General features: G+C 40.9%; 1 protein-coding gene across 3 annotated transcripts in view; it reads right to left on the bottom strand.

Annotated features, from left to right (window-relative positions):
* pkmyt1 (protein kinase, membrane associated tyrosine/threonine 1) overlaps positions 1–23072 on the bottom strand; it is a 69666-nt gene that overhangs the window by 26487 nt on the left and 20107 nt on the right. Inside the window, exon 7 of one of the 3 annotated variants that reach the window (XM_051915176.1) lies at positions 11591–11799. The exons of the other annotated variants lie outside the window; for them this stretch is intronic. Coding sequence (XP_051771136.1) covers positions 11591–11799 — 209 coding nt within the window. The remainder of the gene's footprint in view (positions 1–11590; positions 11800–23072) is intronic. 3 annotated transcript variants of the gene reach the window in all.

Genomic DNA, 23072 nt, shown 5'->3' with positions numbered 1-23072 from the left:
CGAGCCCCCTTACCACGCCCGGGTACCAGCTTCTGCCCGGCCCTGATGGCCGCAGATTCTAACCCGTGTGCAAATTTTCAAGAGTTTTCGAGCATGGTAAGAGCCCCAAAAATGCCCGAATAGTCGAGAAAAAAAAAAAAAAAGAAAAGAAAAAAAATCCTAAAGAAAACAATAAGGCCTTCGCCCTTTATAGGGCTTGGGACCTAATAAATACAGCGATGGCGGGCCCAAGCCCGGTGGCTTCAGGACAACTGTGGCATTTAAAATGGTTAACATCAAAGGACTATGTCAAATTCACTCCACATTTACTGCACTTTAAGGTGGCGCTATAGAGCCCCTCCTCCCCACCCATTTCTAAGGCTTTGCCCATGTCTACTGGATAACAATCCTGATGTGTGTCGAGTTTCATGCAATTTGAAGCATGCTAAGAGTCTCAAAAGCATCCAAAACAAATATTAAAGTTTGATGCGTTGCCAAGGCAACAGTGTTTGAGATATCATGATTCTTTTCAAAGGTCTACATCTGCCATGTTTTGACATTATTCTGAATAAGAGGGTGATCTCAAAGCATGCTGAAAGTGACACACTTCCTGCTACCAGTTGGTGGCACTATAACTTTGACTCACAATAGTCACATCCACGTGATCAGCCTTGTACAATGAACACACAGCCAAAGTTTTATCAAAATCAATGAATGTATGCAGAAGTTATAACACTTTCTGTTTCCCTTTTATCGCCATAAATTCGTTGCCTCACCACGGCCAAACCGTTTGAGATATCCAATATCCGTTTGCAATTAAACAACTTCAATGTCTTAGCACTAAGATAAAAAAGTTTGGTGTAAACTGTATAAACTCTGTAGGAGTAGTAGTATAAAATTCATAGCCTGTTTTTTTTCAAAAAAATCCACATGCAAACCAAAATAGCTGACTTCCTGTTGGTCGGAGCTAATGAATGTAAATTAGAAAATTGTCCAGCTTGATGAGAACAATACGTGTACTGAGTTTGGTGACTTTAGGAAAAACTAACCCACCCCCACTTTTGTCAAAAGGTGGCGCTATAGAGGCCCTTCTCCCTGCCTGTTTATACGGTTTTGCCCATGTCTACTGGTCAACAATATTGATGTGTGTGTCGGGTTTCATGCAATTTGAAGCATGTTAAGCGCCTCAAAAACACTAAAGAATATTATTAAAGTTTGATGTGTTGCCATGGCAACAATATTTAGGATATCACAAATACAATCATGTCTATATCTGCCATGTTTTGACATTATTGATGAAGTTTGAAGCAAATCGGGTAAAAAAAAAAAAAAAAAAAAAGAGGGTGATCTAAAAGCATTTTAAAAGTGACACACTTCCTGCTACCAGTTGGTGGCGCTATAACTTTGACTCACAATAGTCACATCCATGTGATCAGAGTCCTACAATGAACACACAGCTGAAGTTTCATCAAAATCAATTAATGTATGCAGAAGTTATAACACTTCCTGATTCCCTTTTCTCACCATAAATTCGTTGCATCGCCACGGCCAAACCGTTTGAGATATCAAAAATCCGCTGGCAATTTTACATCATCAATGTCTTGACTTCATGCTGACCGAGTTTGGTGGTGATCGGATTAATCGTCTAGGAGGAGTATATCAAATTCCAGAGCATGCGTTTTTCAAACAACCCATAATAGCTGACTTTCTGTTGAGCTGACGTATAACTTAGAGCACGAAATTTGTTAGGCCAGATGAGGTCTATATGTGTACCGAGTTTCATACTAATACGTGCAAGCGTGTTTGATATATGGCCAAGTTTTCGGATCCCATTCAAAGGGGCGCTGTCAAGCCCCCCTGCCACGCCCGGGTACCAGCCTCTGCGGCGTCCTAATGGCCGCAGATTCCAATGTGTGTGCCAATTTTCAAGAGTTTTTGAGCATGTTAAGGCCCCCAAAAAGCCCCGGAAGATTAAAAAAAAAATAAAAAAAAAATAAAAATAATAATAAATATAGCTGCAAGCAGAGATGGCGGGCCCAAGCACGGTGGCACCACCACCCCGGTGGCTTCAGTGCAACTGTGCAAGGCGGGCAATAGGCATTTAAAATGGTTAAACATAAAAGGACTATGTCAAAGTCATTTTCAAAGACAGAGAGAGAGAGAGTGTGAAAAATCCACATTCAAACCAAAATATCTAACTTCTTGTTGGTCGGAGCTAATGACTGTAAATTAGAAAGTTGTCCGACTTAATGAGAACAATATGTGTACCGAGTTTGGTGACTGCAGTTAAAACTAACCCCCCCACTTTTGTCAAAAGGTGGCGCTATAGAGGCCCTCCTCCCTGTCCGTTTCTAGGGTTTTGCCCATGTCTATGGTTTGACATCTCTGACGTGTGTATCGAGTTTCATGCAATTTGAAGCATGCTAAGAGTCTCAAAAGCACCCAAAACGAATATTAAAGTTTGATGTGTTGCCATGGCAACAGTGTTTGAGATAACCCAATTCTTTTTACATGTCTATATTCGCCATGTCCTGACATTATTCTGATGAAGTTTGAAGCAAATCAGGTAAAAATAAGAGGGTGATCTCAAAGCATTTTGAAAGTGACACACTTCCTGCTGCCAGTTGGTGGCGTTATAACTTTGACTCACAATAGTCACATCCATATGATCGGACTCCTTCAAAGAACACACTGCTGAAGTTTCATAAAAATCAGTCAATGTATGTAGAAGTTATAACACACTTCCTGATTCCTTTTCTCGCCATAAATTTGTTGCCTCGCTTTTCAAACAACCCGTAATAGCCAAATTCCTGTTGAGCTGGCGCATAACTTAGAGCACGAAAGTTGTTAGGCCCGTTGTTAGTACTAATGCGTGCAAGCGTGTTTGATATATGGACCAAGATTTCGGACTCCGTTCAAGGGGCCGCTGTCGAGCCCCCCTGCCACGCCCAGGTACTAGCCTCTGTGGCGTCCTAATGACCGCAGATTCCAATGTGTGTGCCAATTTTTAAAAGTTTTTGAGCATGTTAAGGCCCCCAAAAAGCCCCGGATGACAGAAAAAATAAAAATAAATAAATAATAATAATAATAATAATCATCATCCTTAGAAAAACAATAGGGCCCTGCGCTTTAGTTGCTTGGGCCCTAATAATAATCCTAAAGACAACAATAGGGCCTTCAGCCTTTTACAGGGCTTTGGCCCTAATAATCCTAAAGAAAACAATAGGGCCTCCAGCCCTTAACAGGGCTTTGGCCCTAAATATAGCTGCAAGCAGTGATGATGGGCCCAAGCCTGGCTGCACCGCCACCCAGGTGGCTTCAGGGCAACTGTGCACAGCGGGCAATAGGCATTTAAAATGGTTAAACAAAGAACTATGTTAAATTCACTCCACATTTACTGCACTATAAGGTGGCGCTATAGAGCCCCTCCTCCCTGCCCGTTTCTAAGGCTTTGCCCATGTCTACTGGATAACAATCCTGATGTGTGTGTCGAGTTTCATGCAATTTGAAGCATGCTAAGAGTCTCAAAAGCATACAAAACGAATATTGAAGTTTGATGCGTTGCCAAGGCAACAGTGCTTGAGATATCACGATTCTTTTCAAAAGTCTACATCTGGCATGTTTTGACATTATTCTGATGAAGTTTGAAGCAAATTGGGTAAAAATAAGATGGTGATCTCAAAGTATGTTGAAAGTGACACACTTCCTGCTGCTAGTTGGTGGCACTGTAACTTTGACTCACAATAGTCACATCCGTGTGATCAGCCTTGTACAACAAACACACAGCCGAAGTTTCATCAAAATCAATTAATGTATGCAGAAGTTATAACACTTTCTGTTTCCTTTTTCTTGCCATAAATTCGTTGCCCCCGCCACGGCCAAACCGTTTGAGATATCCAACATCCGTTTGCAATTTAACAACTTCAGTGTCTTAGCACCAAGTTAAAAAAGTTTGGTGTAAATTGTATATAGCCTGTAGGAGTAGTACTATAAAATTGATAGCCTGTTTTTTAAAAAAATTCACATTCAAACCAAAATAGCTGACTTCCTGTTCATCGGAGCTAATGACTGTAAATTAGAAAGTTGTCCGGCTTAATGAGATCAATATGTGTACCGACTTTGGTGACTGTACTTAAAACTAATCCCCCCACTTTTGTCAAAAGGTGGCGCTGTAGAGCCCCTGCTCCCCGCCCGTTTCTCTCTGATGAGTGTATCGAGTTTCATGCAATTTGAAGCATGCTAAGAGTCTCAAAAGCATCCAAAACGAATATTAAAGTTTGATGTGTTGCCATGGCAACAGTGATTGAGTAATCACAATTCTTTTCAAAGGTCTACATTCACAGTGTCTTGACATTATTCTATGAAGTTTGAAGCAAACTGGGTAAAAATAAAATGGTGATCTCTAAGCATTTTGAAAGTGAAACACTTCCTGCTGCTAGTTGGTGGCACTATAACGTTGACTTACAATAGTCACATCCACGTGATCAACCTTGTGCAACGAACACACAGCTGAAGTTTCATAAAAATCAATCAATGTATGATAAAGTTATAACACATTTCTTTTCTCCCTATTCTCGCCATAAATTTGTTGCCTCGCCACGGCCAAACCGTTCGAGATATCAAAAAATCCGCTGGCAATTTTTCATCATCAATATCTTGACTTCATGCTGACTGAGTTTGGTGGTGATTGGATTAATCACCTAGGAGGAGTATATCAAATTCCAGAGCATGCGTTTTTCAAACAACCCATAACAACTGACTTCATGTTGAGCTGGTCCCTCTGTTGGTCCCTCTGTTGAGCGACCAACCGTTTCCTTCGGTGCGCCTGCGGACGATCAGATGTCAATCGCAGCATCGGAAGGTGAGCCAGAGTCCTCTGGAGATGAAGGCTCAGGCTCGTTTGGAATCCTACACCGCGTCCCAAACCTTCTCGGCTGGATGATTGATTTCTCGGGGCGGGCCGCGCTAGTCCTCAGCGCCCCGCCCCGGTACCATTCTTTCCGGAGGTGCATGATGAGGTGGCCAGGTCGTGGAGGATGCCGTATAGCGTTCGAAGCAGACCTGGTCCCTCGTCCGCCCTCACCACTCTGGATGGCGGGGATGCAAAGGGATACGCCGGGATCCCTCCAGTCGAGCGGGCCGTCATGATGCAACTGTGAACCGCGTATCCCATCCCGGGCCTGTAAGTTCTCCTCACCGAGAAGGCTTACGGAGCCTGTGGACAGGCCTCCTCTGCCCTGCATGCCATGGCGCTGCTTCAGGTTTATCAGGCCAAGGCGCTCATGGACATGCCTCAGGGTGGTCTTGACCAACAGCTGCTGGGGGAGTTGCGCACTGCCACTGACCTCGCTCTCCGGGTGACGAAGGTGACTGTGCGCTCCGTTGGTCAAGCGATGGCCACACCTGTGGTCCAGCAACGCCATCTGTGGCTGACCTTAGCCGACATGAGGGAGACCGATAAATATTGGTTGTTGGACTCTCCTGTGTCGCAGGTCGGCCTATTTGGCGATGCGGTCGAGAGCTTCGCCCAGCAGTTCTCGGCCGCACAGAAGCAGACTGAGGCCATCAAGCACATCCTGCCCCAGCGGTCTGCGGCTGCCACCACCCCGCCACTGGTTGCACCCCCTCAGTCTGCTCGTCGCCGAGGATTTCTTCATATGAGGCCGCTTCAGCACTGGCTTCATGGCCGAGTCCCGAGATGGGCGTGGCAACGTGGTACACTCCGTGTTCCTGTAACACCGAGCTGCTGTCGCACCCTCACTCAGTGGTCGGACCCTTTGATCCTGCGGGCAGGAGTTCCCCTCGAACAAGTGTCCAGGCATGCTGTGGTCTCCACAGATGCTTCCACCACCGGGTGGGGAGCCACATACAATGGGCATGTAGTCTCAGGTCTGTGGACAGGGCCTCAACTGCATTGGCATATCAATTGCCTCGAGTTGCTAGCAGTACAACTTGCATTGGGCCGCTTCAAACAGCTGTTATCAGAAAAGCACGTACTGGTCCGTTCGGACAGCACTGCGAACGTTGCGTACATTAACGCTCCCGCCACTTGTCGCAACACCCCGCCATCTCCTGCTATGGAGTCAGAAGCATCTGAGGTCGCTTCGTGCCATTCACGTCCCAGGCGTGCTCAACCGTGTGGCCAACGAGCTCTCACGGCAGCCTCCGCTTCCGGGCGAATGGAGACTCCATCCCCAGGTGGTCCAGCTGATTTGGCAGTGTTTCAGAGCCGCACAGATAGATCTGTTTGCCTCTCCGGACACAGCCCATTGCCAGTTGTTCTACTCCCTGACCGAGGGCACTCTCGGCATGGATGCACTGGCACACAGCTGGCCCCGGGGCCTACGCAAGTATGCGTTTCCCCCAGTGAGCCTACTCGCACAGCTACTGTACAAAAACAGGGAGAACGAGGAGCAGGTCTTGTTAGTGGCTCCGTATTGGCCCACTCGGACCTGGTTTCCAGAACTGACACTCCTCGTGACAGCACCTCCTTGAAGAAGGACCTAGGAACCTCTATGCCCTGAAGTGGAACCTGTTCGTCGAATGGTGTTCGTCAAATGGTGTTTCTCTCACCGAGAGGACCCCCGAACATGTTCGATCAGGTCAGTGCTTTCCTTCCTGCAAGAGGACTTGGAGCAAAGGCTGTCTCCCTCCACCCTCAAGGTGTATGTTGCCACTATTGCCGCACATCACGATGCAGTTGATGGTAAGTCTTTGGGGAAGCATGACCTGATCTTTAGATTCCTGAGGGGGGCGAGGAGACTGAATCCACCTCGCCCTCCCTCCATACCCTGTTGGGACCTGTCCCTGGTACTTACTTCTCTCCTGGGACCTCCCTTCGAGCCTTTGCAGTCAGTTGAGTTAAAAGTACTGTCCCTTAAGTCCATCGTCCTGGTTGCACTGGCCTCGGTTAAGAGGGTAGGGGACCTGCACGCATTTTCGGTCGATGAATCGTGCCTGGAGTTCGGGCTCGGTGACTCTCACATTATCCTGAGATATGTGCCCAAGGTTCCTATCACTCCCTTCAGAGATCAGGTAGTGAACCTGCAAGCGCTGCCCTCGGAGGAGGCAGACCCAGCCCTGGCTTTGCTCTGTCCCGTCTGCACTCTGCGCCTGTAAGTGGACAGAACGCAAAGCTTTAGGACCTCAGATCAACTGTGGCGACACCTAACACGTTCGCTAGATTCTATAGCCTTCGTTATGAACCGGTATCTTCCCGTGTACTCGCTTCCAGTAGCCGGTAACGTGAAGGACCCGTTCTAGTGTCGGCTTGCTATGCCGTTCCTGCCGCCTGGGCCAGATACGTGCATCTATTGCTCCAGTGAGTTCCCCGTCTTGGCGAACCCTGTTGAGGTCCTCCGCCACCCTCTGCGGCTCTGACATTGCGGAGTGTCTGATGCTAGACCAAGTGTCCATCGCTGACGTTGATGTTTGGCTGGGTACTAAATGTTGTGACCCCTTTTCGTAAGCGGTCCCATATGTGTATTGTCCACGGTTAACTCCCTACGTTGAGCCCGTGTCTTTCCCTTGGCCAGATGTGTCTCCCCCTGTGCCAGGCTGGAGCCATCCAAGGAACTTCATATGCACACTGCCCACGACCAGTCCATATGTGCATTTCCACGTAATACCTCCCCCTCTGGGTAGGTTGTGGCTTCCGCAGCGTCCCCTATGGGTTCGCTTCCCAGTGTTGTCCAAGTCTTACTGAACGGGTCATGCGGAACAGCAGTAGACTCTCTCAGTGTAAGCTCGCCCCCAATTCGTCGGTTCACTTCTGATGTACGTCTCCGTTCCCTCCTTCAGGGAACGAGGGTTACATACGTAAACAAGTCGTTTTTGCTCTTAAAAACACTATTGTTTTTGACTTCTCATTGACAGAGAATGATCACACAGAATGTGTTTTTGCTCTTAAAAACACGAGATACCACACAACAGCGTGTACCACAGCACTGATGAATGAAAAAGAAAACAGCATGTCAGTCTAGCACATTTACATAGAAAAACAAGCAGAAAAAAGCAGCAGAGCATACTTTAAACAGCCCAGAGTTAACACATCCTCTCTGTCAGATCTTTATGATTGGCCCAAAGCAGTAATCTTATTTTTTGTTCTCATACCATGATACCGGTAATTTACGGATAAGCGCTTTAGTTTCACCATCTGTCCAAGTTGACATTTTATTTTTTACTTCTGAGTGAGAGGCTGACAGGTGGGTGATCACAAAGAATGCATTTTTAATCTTAAAAGCATGAGACACATAATAGTCACTATAGTACTGCTGTTATAGTACGCAAAAGTAACCGCAGAGCTTACTGTAAACAGCTCCGACAGAGCTTTATGACTGGCCCAAAGCAGACTAGTACATGCCTACACAGACTAGTACCTAGTACATGCTCACACTGGTAATCCTATTCTTTGTTCAAATGTAGCTTGATACCGGTAATGGTTTACGCTGCAGGTGTCCCATCAAAGTCTGATCATAACAAATAACGGCATCTTTCGCTCAATCGTAGGTGACATTAGGCTACTTGTTGATCTTCGATTATAATTAAGTTCCACCATGAAATTTTGCAAATTACTTACCAATTCCCCAACGTCAAGGGGTTTTAATTTATTAACAATTTTTTGTATAGAAATTAGGACATTACTTACAAAAACCTAACTTATAAATTGTAATAATATATCCATGTTTCCCTCATTTTTCTCAATATTTCCACTATGTAACACTGGGCAAACAGGAGGCGTCTCAACTGTGTAGTGCATGTTTAGATAGGCCAAAATGGGGATGATTTTCTTAAGTTGGAAATAAGGGTAATTTATCCACTTCTAGTTTCAAGGGATGAGATGTTGGGAAGCAGTATGGTATAGTAACAATTGCAATTTGTGTGATCAGATGAAGTTTAACGCTAAGTATTAAAACATTAACTGGTTTTGGATACCAGACAAAATTAATTTGTTCTGATGGGATCTGGTAAAGAGAATTTTCTTGGCTTTCCTGACATGTCAGAAGGATTGTAACAATTCCATGTCAGATTATTTTAAAGCTGCACTATGGAACTTTAATCTCTATATCACCATCTGTAGTTGAAACAACATTGAATGTCACTAGAGTAGTTTTTTATATCATGATTTGGCACTGCTCTTCTGCATAGGTGAATCTGATGGTTTGAGGAATTGTGATTCAGAGCAGATCTTTAATGCTGCATCAAGACCTACTAACAATAACCACTTACAGCAAAGTGTATTTTAGTAAAAATGTCATCTGAGCAAATTTTAAAATTACTGCTGTGATTTAGACCTACTGAAAACAAAATTGTGGTCACCTCTCAAAAGTCAAGCCTACTTTTATTCTTGTTTTGGCACGACTCTGTCGTGTTTCCTTTCTAATTGCTCTAATTGACTTTGTTTAGTTTGATTTTGTGCTCGCTGATCGATTGCTCCCTGCTGATCGATTGCTCCCTCCTGACCGATTGCTCCTGTTTGCCTCGCTGGTGAATGGTTTGTGTCTGTAGCTCCGTATAGCTTTGTTTTGAATCTACTAAATCTATTTACTATCATTGCTTGTTGTTTATATTATCATCACCATATATCTGATATTGTCTAATATTGCCTATTACATTAATCTGAAGTTCTCCTTTTTCTACGAGTCCATCAAACAACAGTGGTGAGTCGGATTAGTCTACAAACATGGTGAGTCATGTCATCTTCCCCTGTTATCGTTACTTGCACTGCCTGCCACATGCTTAGTATAGCTTTCTCTGTCAGTGGTGAGATTTACACGTGATAAATGCAGGGAGATAGTCAGGCTGACAGAGAAGATTTCAAAGGGGGAGGTGTTGCTGTAATTTATAGTAATATCTTCAGTATTACTCAAAAGTCTTTCAAATATAATTTATTCGAAATGATGGTGCTTTATATAACGTTATTTAATGTAAGCGACAAATCCTATTTGACATTTGTGCTGGCTACTGTATACAGGCCACCAGGTCACCATATTGGAATTAGTACTGGCTGCGGATAAAGTCCTAATTGTTGGTGATTTTAATATCCATGTAGATAATGAAAAAGACGCATTGAGATTGGCATTTACAGACATTCTAAACTCTATTGGAGTTAGACAACACGTGTCAGAACCCACTCATTGTCGTAATCATACTTTAGATCTAATATTGTCACATAGAATTGATATTGATGCCACTGAAATTCTGCAGCAGAGTGACATCTCAGATCATTATCTAGTCTCGTGTATACTACATTTAGCTAAGGTTGCAAAACTGCCTCTCTGCCACAAATATGGTAGAACTATCACTTCTACCACTAAAGATCGCTTTATAAATAATCTTCCTGATCAGTTTCATCTCCTTAGCATACCAGATAGCCTTACAGAAAGGCCTTAATAAGTGCTAGATCTGTTTATCTCTTAGAAGATGTCTCTTAGAAGAAAACAAACACAACCCTAAGTATTTATTTGATACAGTGGCTAAATTAACAAGAAATAAAGCTTCAACTTCTGATGTTTCCAAACAGCACAGCAGTAATGACTTTATGAACTTCTTTAATAGCAAGATTGATAATATTAGAGAAAAATTATAACCATGCAACCGTCTACTACAGTATCGCATCAGACAGTGCACTGTAGTATCCCTGAGGAAAAATTCCATTTATTCGTTGCTAAAGGAAAGGAAGAATTGTCTAAACTTGTTAAATCATCAAAATCAACAACATGCATGTTAGACTGTATACCGATTAAGCTATTGAAAGAGATGCTTCCAGAGGTCACAGATCCTCTTCTTAATATCATTAATTCATCTTTGTCACTAGGATACATACCGAAAACGTTTAAGCTAGCTATTATCAAACCTCTTATTAAAAAAACCACAACTTAATCTTACAAACAACTTGATCCTACAAACAACTTGATCATACAAACGCATCGCTTCACTTCAGAAGGCCTTTATTAACGCTCCAGAGCCATGTGGAGTACACGTTTACGATGGATGGATGTGGATGGAAGCTTTTTCTTCAGCTCATACTCGTGGGTCCCATTCACTGCCATTATAAAGCTCACATGCATCAGAATATTTATTAATATTTCTTCGATTATGTTCATCAGAAAGAAGGAAGTCATATACAACTAGGATGGCTTGAGGGTGAGTAAAGCTTGGGCTAATTTTCATTTAAAAAAAAGTGAACTAATCCTTTAAATTTTCCTATTATCACTGTGAAGCTGCTTTGAAACAAACTGTATTGTAAAATCTGTATTGAAACAATCTGTATTGCTATATAAATGACGATGACTTGACTTGAAGTTTCTTTGTTTTGACAATGGGTCAATGAGGGCTGTCGATTAGAATGACACGGCTCTGTCGTGTTCCCATTCAAATTGCTCTAATTAACTCTGTTCAGTTTGAAGTTTTTTTGTTTTGACGATGGGTCAGTGAGGGCTGTCATTTAGAATGGTCAAAAAAAAAAAAAAAAAATCATTAGTGCATACAACTTATCCCTGTATAAATTAGGTTAATGAAACTTTTACAGATGTTACTGTTAGTGCAATATAATGACTATTTCACTATTTTTGGTTTCTTTCCTTTAAGTTGTCATTTGTGTGCATTGTACCTGTGATTGAAGGTGGGAGAGTGTTCATGGCCGTCTGGAGGGAACACACAGTTATGAATGGGGCTTTCCGAGTCTAAGTGAATGATGCTTACATCCACGTCTCTCTCCCACTTCTCTCTTGGAGGAGTACAGGTTGATGTGGACTCATAGACAGAGGTAAACAGCAGATTGAGAGAAGATATAAAATTCCAACTGGCTGTAAGGAGAGACTGTTGGAGGAAAAAAATAAAATAAAAATAACATACTTGAATAAGCTCTTAAGGTCTGTCCACACCAATAATACTAATAATAATAATAATAGTAATAATGATAATAATAATTAATATAGCTGCAAACAGTGATTAAGAGACCAAAAATGACTATTTAACATTTGTAGATGATTTGAGGCAAAATCATAAATACAACCACTCGTAATATGACTTCATTGCTTATCACTTTTGACCAATATGTGGCTCTATCACCAAACTGATGTGATCTGGTCAGTGTGGGGTGAAAATGACATACACAAAATATGATGTCAACACGTGAAAGCCTTGCAGAGATACAGCCTTCAGATTCAGTTTGGCATCATGCCATCAAATTTGTTGCTACATTGATTCGTTGATAACAGTTCTGTCTATCAAAATGAAATCTTTTTGCCGGCATAGTCTAATGATGATCTGAGTCGAATTTGGTGAAAATCGGACCAATGGTTTAAGAGGAGTTTGAAAGAGTAGTTTTTCTATGTAATTCAAAATGGCGGACGGCAAGTTTGGCCGACCATGCCATCACTGGGTATGACTGAAGGAATCTATCAAGACCAGCTTCATTACAACAGGCAAAAGCTATTGGTATTTTTTATATTTCTTTATAATTTTTGACAACAAGGTGGCACTATCCTGAAACTTTTTGAGCACCTTCAAAGCATTGTGCAGAAGAACATGAGTTTCGTAATAATACGGCAATGCTTTTGTAAAATATAGCATTTTACAACAAAATTCAAAATGACTGATGCTCAAAATGGCTATCGGCGACTTGCCGCCCATCCAATGTGGACAGAATCACTGATTATAATGGGTTCTATGTGCTTTTGATGCTGCATGTATGATATATATGCAAACTAATAATAATTGGTTACATTTATATAACGCTTTTCTGGGTGCTCAAAGCACATTACATGTGGAAAGGGGGAATCTCCTCAACCACCACCAATGTGCAGCATCCACCTGGATGATGAGATGGCAGCCATATTGTGTGGAGACAGAGTGATGAAGCCAGTAAGTATATATATGGGGATGGTTAGGAGGCCACGAAGATGGACAGAGGCCGATGGGCTTTTTGGATTTTTGACGACCACAGAGAGTCAGGACTGCGGTTTAACGTCTCATCCAAAGGAAGGTGCTTTTTGACAATATAGTGTCCCCATCACATACTGGAGCATTAGGACTCACACACCACAGGGTGAGCACCCCCTGCTGGCCACCCTAACACCTCTTCCAGCAGCAACCTAGTTTTCCTAGGAGGTCTCCCATCCAGGTACTGACCAGGCTCAACCCCGCTTAACTTTAGTTGACAACCAGTCTTGGGCTACAGGGTGATAGTTGCCGGCTGTCAAATAATAATGATGATAATAATAATATACACCAATATAATAATATTATAAATAAAATTATATAATATAGCTGTGAGCAGCAATTATCGGGGTTTAAGCACATGAAGGCCTTTAAGCACATGCGTAAAAAGGTATAATGTTTTAATGATCAAGCCTGTAACCATCTCGATCATAGATAGAAAGGACCATTTACAGCCAATATAGGCAATTTAACATATGAAATTTATGGTTTATAAAGCTTTTTAACTCTTATCGAGGTTGAACCAAAAACCTAGGACTAAGACTAGTTCTCCAAAGTTGTTTTTTGAAATAATCTCCAATATTTAACAAATGATTCAATGGATAGCGGCAGTCCTCGAGGCAAAGTTGCTCAGAATGTGGTATCAGGGTTTGTCCTGCACAGAGAATAATAAGGCGGCCGCCTCCGTCAAATTTCGTGCCGCCTCTGGCAGACAAAACTCAGACAGGCAGTCACATGCTCAGATACCCCTCTTCCAGTTCCCAGCCTGTGTGCATTCTCGAACCAATCAAAATCAGAATCATGCCCGGATCGTGGTTATATACGTGGACACTGTGGGTAATCCGCAGGTCGGGCGGGCCAAGTAATAAAAAATAACATTCCAATTAATTGTGGGTGGATGAGAGATAAATCATTAATGTGTTGATTTTAATAAAGACACTGAACTCTCATTTCACGCAAAGACGCAACGAAATTGTGCCACTATTTTTTCGTATTCAATTGAACGATACATGAATTGTACAATAACAAGTCATTGTATAATTTACAGTGAAAAAACGTACAATTCCCTGCGTGACACTTCACATTTGATGTATTTTCATTGAAATAACTCTGTTTCTTCTTAGTTTTTCTAATCAGTTATGTACATTAGGGTTTTATGTTACATCTAATGTTAAATTAATGTTTATTGCATTTTAAAAATTCATGTGTTAACATGATGGTGTTTAGTGTTTGTGTGAATGACACTGTGTGCACCTTCTATATATTAATATTAATATTCTATATATTAATATTGTCCAGTAGCCACGTTTCCACTGTCGGGCCTAAAGCGGGCATGCTAGTGCGTGCCAGGGGCAATCGCGTTTCCACTGTCACTTCCGGGGCTTGATTGTGCCTCGTTGGGGCTTCCTCTGGGCCAACGGCCAGGGTTTTTCGGCCTGCCGAATACCTTGGTCCAAAGCGGGCCAGCTTGGGCTTGAGGGAGTGGTAACGAACAAAGGCGGAGTTAATCTGTGTGTGGAGACGGAGGCGCCATGGATGATTACATGTAGGTGACCAGCTAACATCAGCATTAAAGACTTTTAAAAACATTTTAGCTCAAAACTCACTTTCAGACAGCAGCAAGTGTTTGAAATAACTTGTTTGTGATCCGATGTGGATTCTGATCACCAAGACTATGCGCGCTATTACCATAGTAAACATGGTAAATACGACGGCTTGAAGAAATCAGACAAATCATATACGTAGGCTATCACAATCATGTATTTATATATATATATCTGTCAGCACATCTCATCTCTATTAACGGACTTTCTGATATCCATATTTAGCTCCGCATATTTCATAAAGTAAAATAACTGTTGGGACTGTCACTGGAGAGAGTGCTAAAGCTCCTCAGGTCATATTTTTGGTGGAAAATTTGTAGAAATTATCATTCTTTGTAAATGTGATGTAAACACTGTCCCATGACTACAAATAAACAGAAACAGATGCGACTGAATAAGTGCGTGTGTCCTCTTTCTTTTGTGAAATAACAATAAATACCACTTTATTTCTGTGACTAATGTTTAATCTGGACACAAATTAATTCATTATGATCAATTTGTTTGCTAAAACATCGATGCTTGGGTTTTTAAATCTTTAAGTAAACAACAAAATGCCAACAAACGCCTGCTTTTATCATGTTCACTTTATGATCTCGCTAGTTTCCAGTAATTTCTGTTATTATTTATTAATTATTTTTCTGATAAAACTTCCATTCGTTTGTGAAATGATGGGTTTGTGTGACGTTGTTCCAGAGAGGCGTGTTACGGACGGGTTTTAGTGAAGCGCTGCGGAGCTTCTGGCCTGACGGTGGAAATGCAGCGTGATTTTGGGCTCGGTGCTACAAGTCCGGGGCTATTAGCCTAGCCTGGACCACTGAAAGCCCTGGCTCGCACTGGCCCGACAGTGGAAAATCACAAAGGTACAAAACAGATGTTAGTACTTCAATTGGTTGGTAAATTAACATTATATAAGTTAATGAAATATGTTTTTTTACCGTAAATTTAACAATTTTTTTTACAGTGTAAAATAAACAGTTATGTACCACAATTATTATAACATAAAACTTAAAATTATACGGTTTTGATCCGTAAAATAGACAGTAAACTAATTGCTGTCCCGTAAAACATAAAACGGTACTACCGTATTTTTTACGGTAAAGTTCTGGCAACCACAGCTATCTGTTTTTTACCGTAAATTTTACGGGGATTTTTTTTTTTTTTTTTTCACAGTGTATTGTAATTGTAAGGATTTTTAGGGGTTCAAGCACGTAGCACTGAAACCCTATTGTAATTGTTAAAATTTCCAAGGATCACCATTCTCCCCTAAAGTGATCAGGCAGACTAAACCATAAATCACAGAGACTTGAAACTTTGAGGGCTGGTAGTACTCACAACGTCTATAATGTCACCAAAGCTCACCCCGATGGGCCTGACGGGGGCGCTACAGCGGTGAAATAACTCATAACGGTTACACTATTTTACAGTGCCGTAGTTACATTGTAAATACTCAAATAAGTACCGAGTACTAATTAACTACATGTACTTACTATAGAGTTACAGTTAGGGTTAAGTTTAGGGTTAGTTACTTGTAATTATGCATAATTTACTGTTATTACTATAGTAAGTACATGTAGTAACATGTAACTACGGCACTGTAAAATAAAGTGTTACCCTCATAACTCTTAAAGTCTCCATGAAATCAAAATTGATAATCCTTATTTTTTTATGGAATATTGTAGTATTAATTAAATAATTTATCCGTGCACTTCATTATTATTTTTTTTTAAATTCATGTGCTCTCGTAATCTTTAATCAAAAACACTAACCTCCACTCCCCCTCAAAACCACTCATCGTCTCTTCCTGTCTCATGCTATGGCTCGAGGGCGGAGCTGCCAGCAGATCCAGTGATGTAAGGGGTAAATGCTGTAGCTGGGGTAAGCGGGGGAAATGCTAAAGCTGATGTTTCACTTTATAGAGATCAATGCATTAACCACCACTGATGCCAGTCACTAGGGTGTACAGTACCCCTAAACATTGAAAGGATATTATGAAAATATTACTCTTTGGACATGGCAAACAAATTTTTTTCATGAATGACTTGACCAGATAGACACACTCAGTCAGTCAGACAGGCTGCGTGTCCACTGGAGCAAGCGACCCGAGCGTTTTTAAATTCATTCCTATGGAAGTTGAGAGTCACGCTTAACTTGTGTTCGAACGTGAGGCTCAACTTCCATAGGAATGAACCGAAAATGCTTGCTCTTCTCCACTCGCTTCAACTTTTATTTTGAAATAAGCAGTTAGCACATTTAGAAACATACTGAAGTATTCTCCTGCGTTTGCGTAGGTTTATACATGATTTACCTTAGAAATCTGATGAAGTGCCACACGTTGTATTTCCAGATGAAAGTTAAAAGCAATACAAACTCACAGCATATGCAGACATGGAGTTTGGAGCATGGAATTTATTCTATTCATCAGGAGCAGTTTCCATACTTTTCATTCACAGTTCATGTTAGTATTGCGTATTTACATGCAAACTGTTGTTTCTGTAACCCCAAAATGCCACTTTTTTTTTTTTTTTTTTTTTTTTCACTTTGTGTTATTTTGTATATTTTTAAATGACTGTGGTGGCTCTAACATCCAAAAAAGGTGTAATAAAATAATTTATTATATTCATAAAAAACAGGTTATCTTTTCAAAACTAAGGGGCAAATATTATATATATGGGTGGGAATGTTTAAGCACCTAACGATCCAATCCAATTCCAGGAGTCACAATCCGATTCCAAACCAATTCTTGATCTACCTTTTTCTTATTAATTAGTTTCTTAATCATAAAATCTTTTTTTGTTTAATTACATATGTAATTATAAGTACTTTTTAAATAATTACCAGTTAAAATTTTAAACAAATACAATTGTATGTTAGGTTTTTAAATATATAAACTAATACAGCAAAACAGAAATGCAAGTACCCTAGTAAATAATAAAAAGGAACAACGAAACATTACAAACAATAAACAAAGAGTGCTTTCAGTATTTAAGAGTATCTGAATGTTTTCCATTCAAGAGCTTTGAGTGATTTTTCTCTTTCTCAGCTTTTACTGTTATTTGATTATTAGCCTACTGATGACATCATAGAGTTAGATCTAATAAGCTGCATTAATACACAGATCTCTTTTGAAATATAAGATGTGGTTTGTCCTGTTTGTTTAATCCCTTAAGACATAACTGGACTTATGATAGCAACCTGAATTGTAACAAAGCACTGTTGGCCAGAGGAGAACTGGCACCCCGACTAAGCCTGGTTTCTCCCAAGGTTTTTTTCTCCATTTTAACACCAATTTGCCACTTGTCTGCCACCTGATGTCACCTGATGGAGTTTGGGTTCCTTGCCGCTGTCGCCTCTGGCTTGCTTAGTTGGGGACACTTGACTTGACATTTTGATATTCAACAGTGCTTTTGATCTGCCTGCATTGACACTATTCTTTAAGAGCTGCTGTGCAGTCAAACAATGTACCAGTTATCAATGTAAAGCTGCTTTGACACAATCTACATTGTAAAAAGCGCTATATAAATAAAGGTGACTTGACTTGACTTGATAACTTACTGTGTTTACATTAAAGGGGATGTCTAGTGCTATTTCATGCATTCCGACTTATTTACACTGTTAAAGATTTGGATTCTCATGCTAAACATGGCCAAAGTTTAAAAAAAACAAGGTAACGTATGACGGAATATTTTGGTGCCAAATACACTCCTTCAGGTTTTGTATAAGTTTTGGAAAGTTTTTTTCAAGTATGGCCCTGTATGGCATCATTATGGGTGGAATTCCTTGTATGGGCTCTTCTCCCAGAAGAGTATGCACACATATTCACCAGAGCGAGAGCAAGAGCACACCCATCAACGTGCTTCGTTTGGTTTAGAAAGTCGTCGGCAGCGCTGCACAGGACTGGCTCAAGAAAGATTTGTCATTTTGTTTTAGACCACGAAGTGTCCAAAGAAGTATGTTTTTGGTTGTGATGGAAAGATAACCTTGTTAAGCTTCCCAAAGAACCCAGCATTAAGGAAACAGCAGATGCAGTTTGTTTTTCCGAGGTGTTTGTTCTCGGCATTTTGGTGACGAATGTCTTATAAACAAGGCCCAGTTCGACACTGGATTTGCAGATAGTTTGAAACTGAAAGATGGAGCGGCGCCAGCGATAAAAGATCCTGGTCACGACTCGGAACTGCAGGTGCTAAGTAAAACTCCATCAAATGTTTTGTTTGCAATTGGCACGTAAATGCATATAATGTAAATAACACGAACGTATAGTGAATCAAAAGTTATCCAGAGATGATGCAATGATGTATTGCATGCTCGTGACTCTTTACCTCTGCCCATGGCATGTCTCCAGGAGCTCAACTGTTTTCGGAAAGAAGAGGTACAGCTTTATCTGTCTTTTATAAATGTGATAAAACTAAAGACTGAAGGATGCAATACTACTCTATAGGTACTCAATATTAACATGAAATTGGCAGAAACTGCGTGTATGTCCCCTTTAATTTTGCGTCATATTTTGAGATACAAGTACATTAACTACTTAAACGGAGTCGCACACGCACTCTTCACAAAGTGCAAGTCAGCATTTGAAATTGAAAGCAGCCTTCTGTCAGTGAGTTTAATATTTTTAATATATAAGCCCACATTATGCCTTCGTAAAGCATTTGTAAGGAAAATATCGGCAGGTGAGACCGCACACCGCAAGCGTAACATCAAGCAAAGTGCGCCTTTCTCACAGCGCATATCCTTACAATGTCCTTGTAATTCTCTTCAATCTTTCTGAACTTTATGAAAGATTATTTTATGGAAGGTTCAAGTGGTGTGTGTGAGAGGAATTGGAAACAAGCAAGGATATGGGTATTTTGTTACACATAACATCAAAATTCAAAAATGAACAGGAATCAGGGCTTGACATGAACTTTTTTTGCTCACCAGCCACTGTGGCTAGTGGTTTTCCAAAGTTACCAGCCACTCAGCATTTTCACTGGCCACAACTTTGACATCGATACCATGTGGAAAAACTGCCATATAGATATTTTTAATATTACCTCATATTTGGCAGCAGGTATATTACGCTACTGTCACTTTAATACTCTGGGGTCTGCAAATGCGCCAGCGCGTTTTGCTGGATTTTCATCATATAGCATCAAAATCGACTTGAAATACTCAGTCATTTTTTGTCATACATATAAAAGTAATACATCAATTGAAACTACAGAATGTCTACTTTTATTTGTGTGCACTCATAATGACAGCAAAAAAGACATCCTTTTGTAAAATAAAGAAAATATACAGGGTGCGCTGTCTGATGTCTAAGTCTCTGTGGTTCCTTTTCGAGAGCGGTCACTTCAACACTGCGTCAGCTACGCAGCAGGAACTCCCTTTCCTTCAATATTCCTGAATATTATAGGCTAACGCCAGTCAGAAAAACTGGCCAATTGCCGCACGATATGCAAATCGCATGCAAATACTGATGAGGTAACCTGGCAGTGTAAAAGGTGAGGAGAGTGGCAATTAGCTTAGAAACTCTTCCTTCATGCTTATCGTTGAAGTTGTACCTGAGGATTTACTTTCTTCTTTGCATTCGATGGCGACTTTCTGCAGCATCTGCACTGGCCCTATCAACCCGCCGGATACCCACCAACACTGCGTGGCCTGCCTGGGCCTGGCCCACGCTCATGAGGCCTTCCTGGACTCCAGCTGCATGCACTGTGCGGACCTGCCTGTGCGTATTCTGAGAACCAAGAGGGACTACACACGTTCTATTTCAAGGCAAGGCCCACTGCCGCCAGTGAGCCACTGGTGGGCCCTGCTCGCGGAGACGACGACAAAGAAGCCTAGGATGGCCGTCCTCAACCTTCTGCCCGTTCATTTTCGCAAGAGGGGCATTCCATCCTCCTCCTGCCATCACTGACTTTGTCTCCTTCGGCGCGACCAGGGAAGATGACTCCACGTCTATCTCTGCTTCGGAGAGGGACTGGGCTGCATCAGAGCCTGACCGCCCTGATGTCGAAGGACCCTTAGACCTCCAAGAGGAGCTCATGAGGGTGTTAGAGAAAGCGGTCAGGGAGCTAGACCTCTCGTGGAGCACTCCAGACGAGCTGACCAGGAGTAAGTTGGACTCCTGGTATTTCTAGACAGGCTGCCGCCAGGCCGCTCCGAAAGGGAAGACGCCCTTCTTCCCGGACGACAAATGTTCTCTCTTTATGTAATCCATATGAAACCAGCGAGAGGTACATTCTTTCCTGTCTGAACTAATTATTTTAATGTGCCACTCCCATCGCTACTCATACCTTAATCATCCACTCAATCCTGTAAACACTCCCATTCTCAATGTAAACAAAGCAACTTCATCAGTCTCTTCGAGTTTTCATCAAGTTTAGAAGACAAACACACAATGTGGAATAAGCCATGAATTTCCCTCAGAAGAACACAATGCAAGGTTTGATCCAGCAGAGGGCATTGTTTAACGAGTAAGTTGATCTATTGTTTCACTTCTTTTTTTTTTACATTAATATGTACAGATTTTACTAGTTGGACTTTTGCCAGACTGAGATGTGTGATATCGAGTGAAATGTTGAAATATGAAATATAAAGATAGATATCGGTTATATTTCAATGCATGTAAATGTCGTATGACAGGGATGTTTTCATGCTTTATAATATAATATAAAAGCATATGATATATATGAGTGTTTATACTGTAACATGATGAATGTTAAAAAGAAAAAAGTTTTCTGTGTAGTACAGTACTGTGTTCAGGAATATCTGCTCAAATGCAGATGTTTATAAACAATAATTTAGTTCCTAAAATAGAATGTTTTTGTACTGTATGATAATACATAAAGCATGTGTGTATATAACAATATATATATATATATATATATATACACACACATACATATACAGTATCTCACAGTAGTGAGTACACCCCTCACATTTTTGTAAATATTTTTATCTTTTCATGTGACAACACTGAAGAAATGACACTTTGCTACAATGTAGTGAGTGTACAACTTGTATAACAGTGTAAATTTGCTGTCCCCTCAAAATAATATATGATAGATATATATATATACACATACATATACACACAGTCAACCCAAAATTTATTCAGACACCAACATTTCACACATCACAGTTTATTCGCTCTAGTTTAGGTTATCCAATTTACAAGCATTGCTTAATTTTGTTCAGTCTGTGATGTAAAAAGGTCACAACAGCAATTAAATAAAAACACTTTAGCAAAACATGGTCAGGTTTGAATAATTTTTGCTCCCAAATTTTTATCAATTGTAATGGTAGTCCACTGTATGAAGAATATTTGGGTATAATATATCACAGTTTACTTTATTTTGCTATCCTCACTTACATAAATGAACTATAGTGTCCTGCACCCATTAGTAAAAAAAAAAAAAAAAATACAAAAAATTATATCTGGTGTCTGAATAATTTTTGGTTTGACTGTATATATGTATATATATATATATATGTGTGTGTGACACATATGAATGAATGGTATATTTTATATAGCGCATTTTCTATGTACAACTGTACACCCAAAGCGCTTTACAATCATATCAGGGGTCTACATATATATATATACACAAACCCGATTCCAAAAAAGTAAGGACACTGTACAAATTGTGAATAAAAAAGGAATGCAATGATGTGGAAGTTTCAAATTTCAATATTTTATTCAGAATACAACATAGATGACATATCAAATGTTTAAACTGAGAAAATGTATCATTTTAAGGGAAAAATAAGTTGATTTTAAATTTCATGGCATCAACACATCTCAAAAAAGTTGGGACAAGGCCATGTTTACCACTGTGTGGCATCCCCTCTTCTTTTTATAACAGTCTGAAAACGTCTGGGGACTGAGGAGACAAGTTGCTCAAGTTTAGGAATAGGAATGTTGTCCCATTCTTGTCTAATACAGGCTTCTAGTTGCTCAACTGTCTTAGGTCTTCTTTGTCGCATCTTCCTCTATATGATGTGCCAAATGTTTTCTATGGGTGAAAGATCTGGATTGCAGGCTGGCCATTTCAGTACCCGGATCCTTCTTCTACGCAGCCATGATGTTGTAATTGATGCAGTATGTGGTCTGGCATTGTCATGTTGGAAAATGCAAGGTCTTCCCTGAAAGAGACGACGTCTGGATGGGAGCATATGTTGTTCTAGAACTTGGATATACCTTTCAGCATTGATGGTGCCTTTCCAGATGTGTAAGCTGCCCATGCCACACGCACTCATGCAAACACATACTATCAGAGATGCAGGCTTCTGAACTGAGCGCTGATAACAACTTGGGTTGTCCTTGTCCTCTTTAGTCCAAATGACATGGCGTCCCAGTTTTCCAAAAAGAACTTCAAATTTTGATTTGTCTGACCACAGAACAGTTTTCCACTTTGCCACAGTCCATTTTAAATGAGCCTTGGCCCAGAGAAAACGCCTGCGTTTCTGGATCATGTTTAGATATGGCTTCTTTTTTGACCTATAGAGTTTTAGCCGGCAACGGCGAATGGCATGGTGGATTGTGTTCACCGACAATGTTTT

This window comes from Ctenopharyngodon idella, chromosome 12 (genome assembly GCF_019924925.1).
Source record: "Ctenopharyngodon idella isolate HZGC_01 chromosome 12, HZGC01, whole genome shotgun sequence".
Lineage (NCBI taxonomy): Eukaryota > Metazoa > Chordata > Actinopteri > Cypriniformes > Xenocyprididae > Ctenopharyngodon > Ctenopharyngodon idella.
The sequence above is the reverse complement of the archived record's forward strand: the minus strand, read 5'-3'. Positions and strand labels throughout refer to the sequence as shown.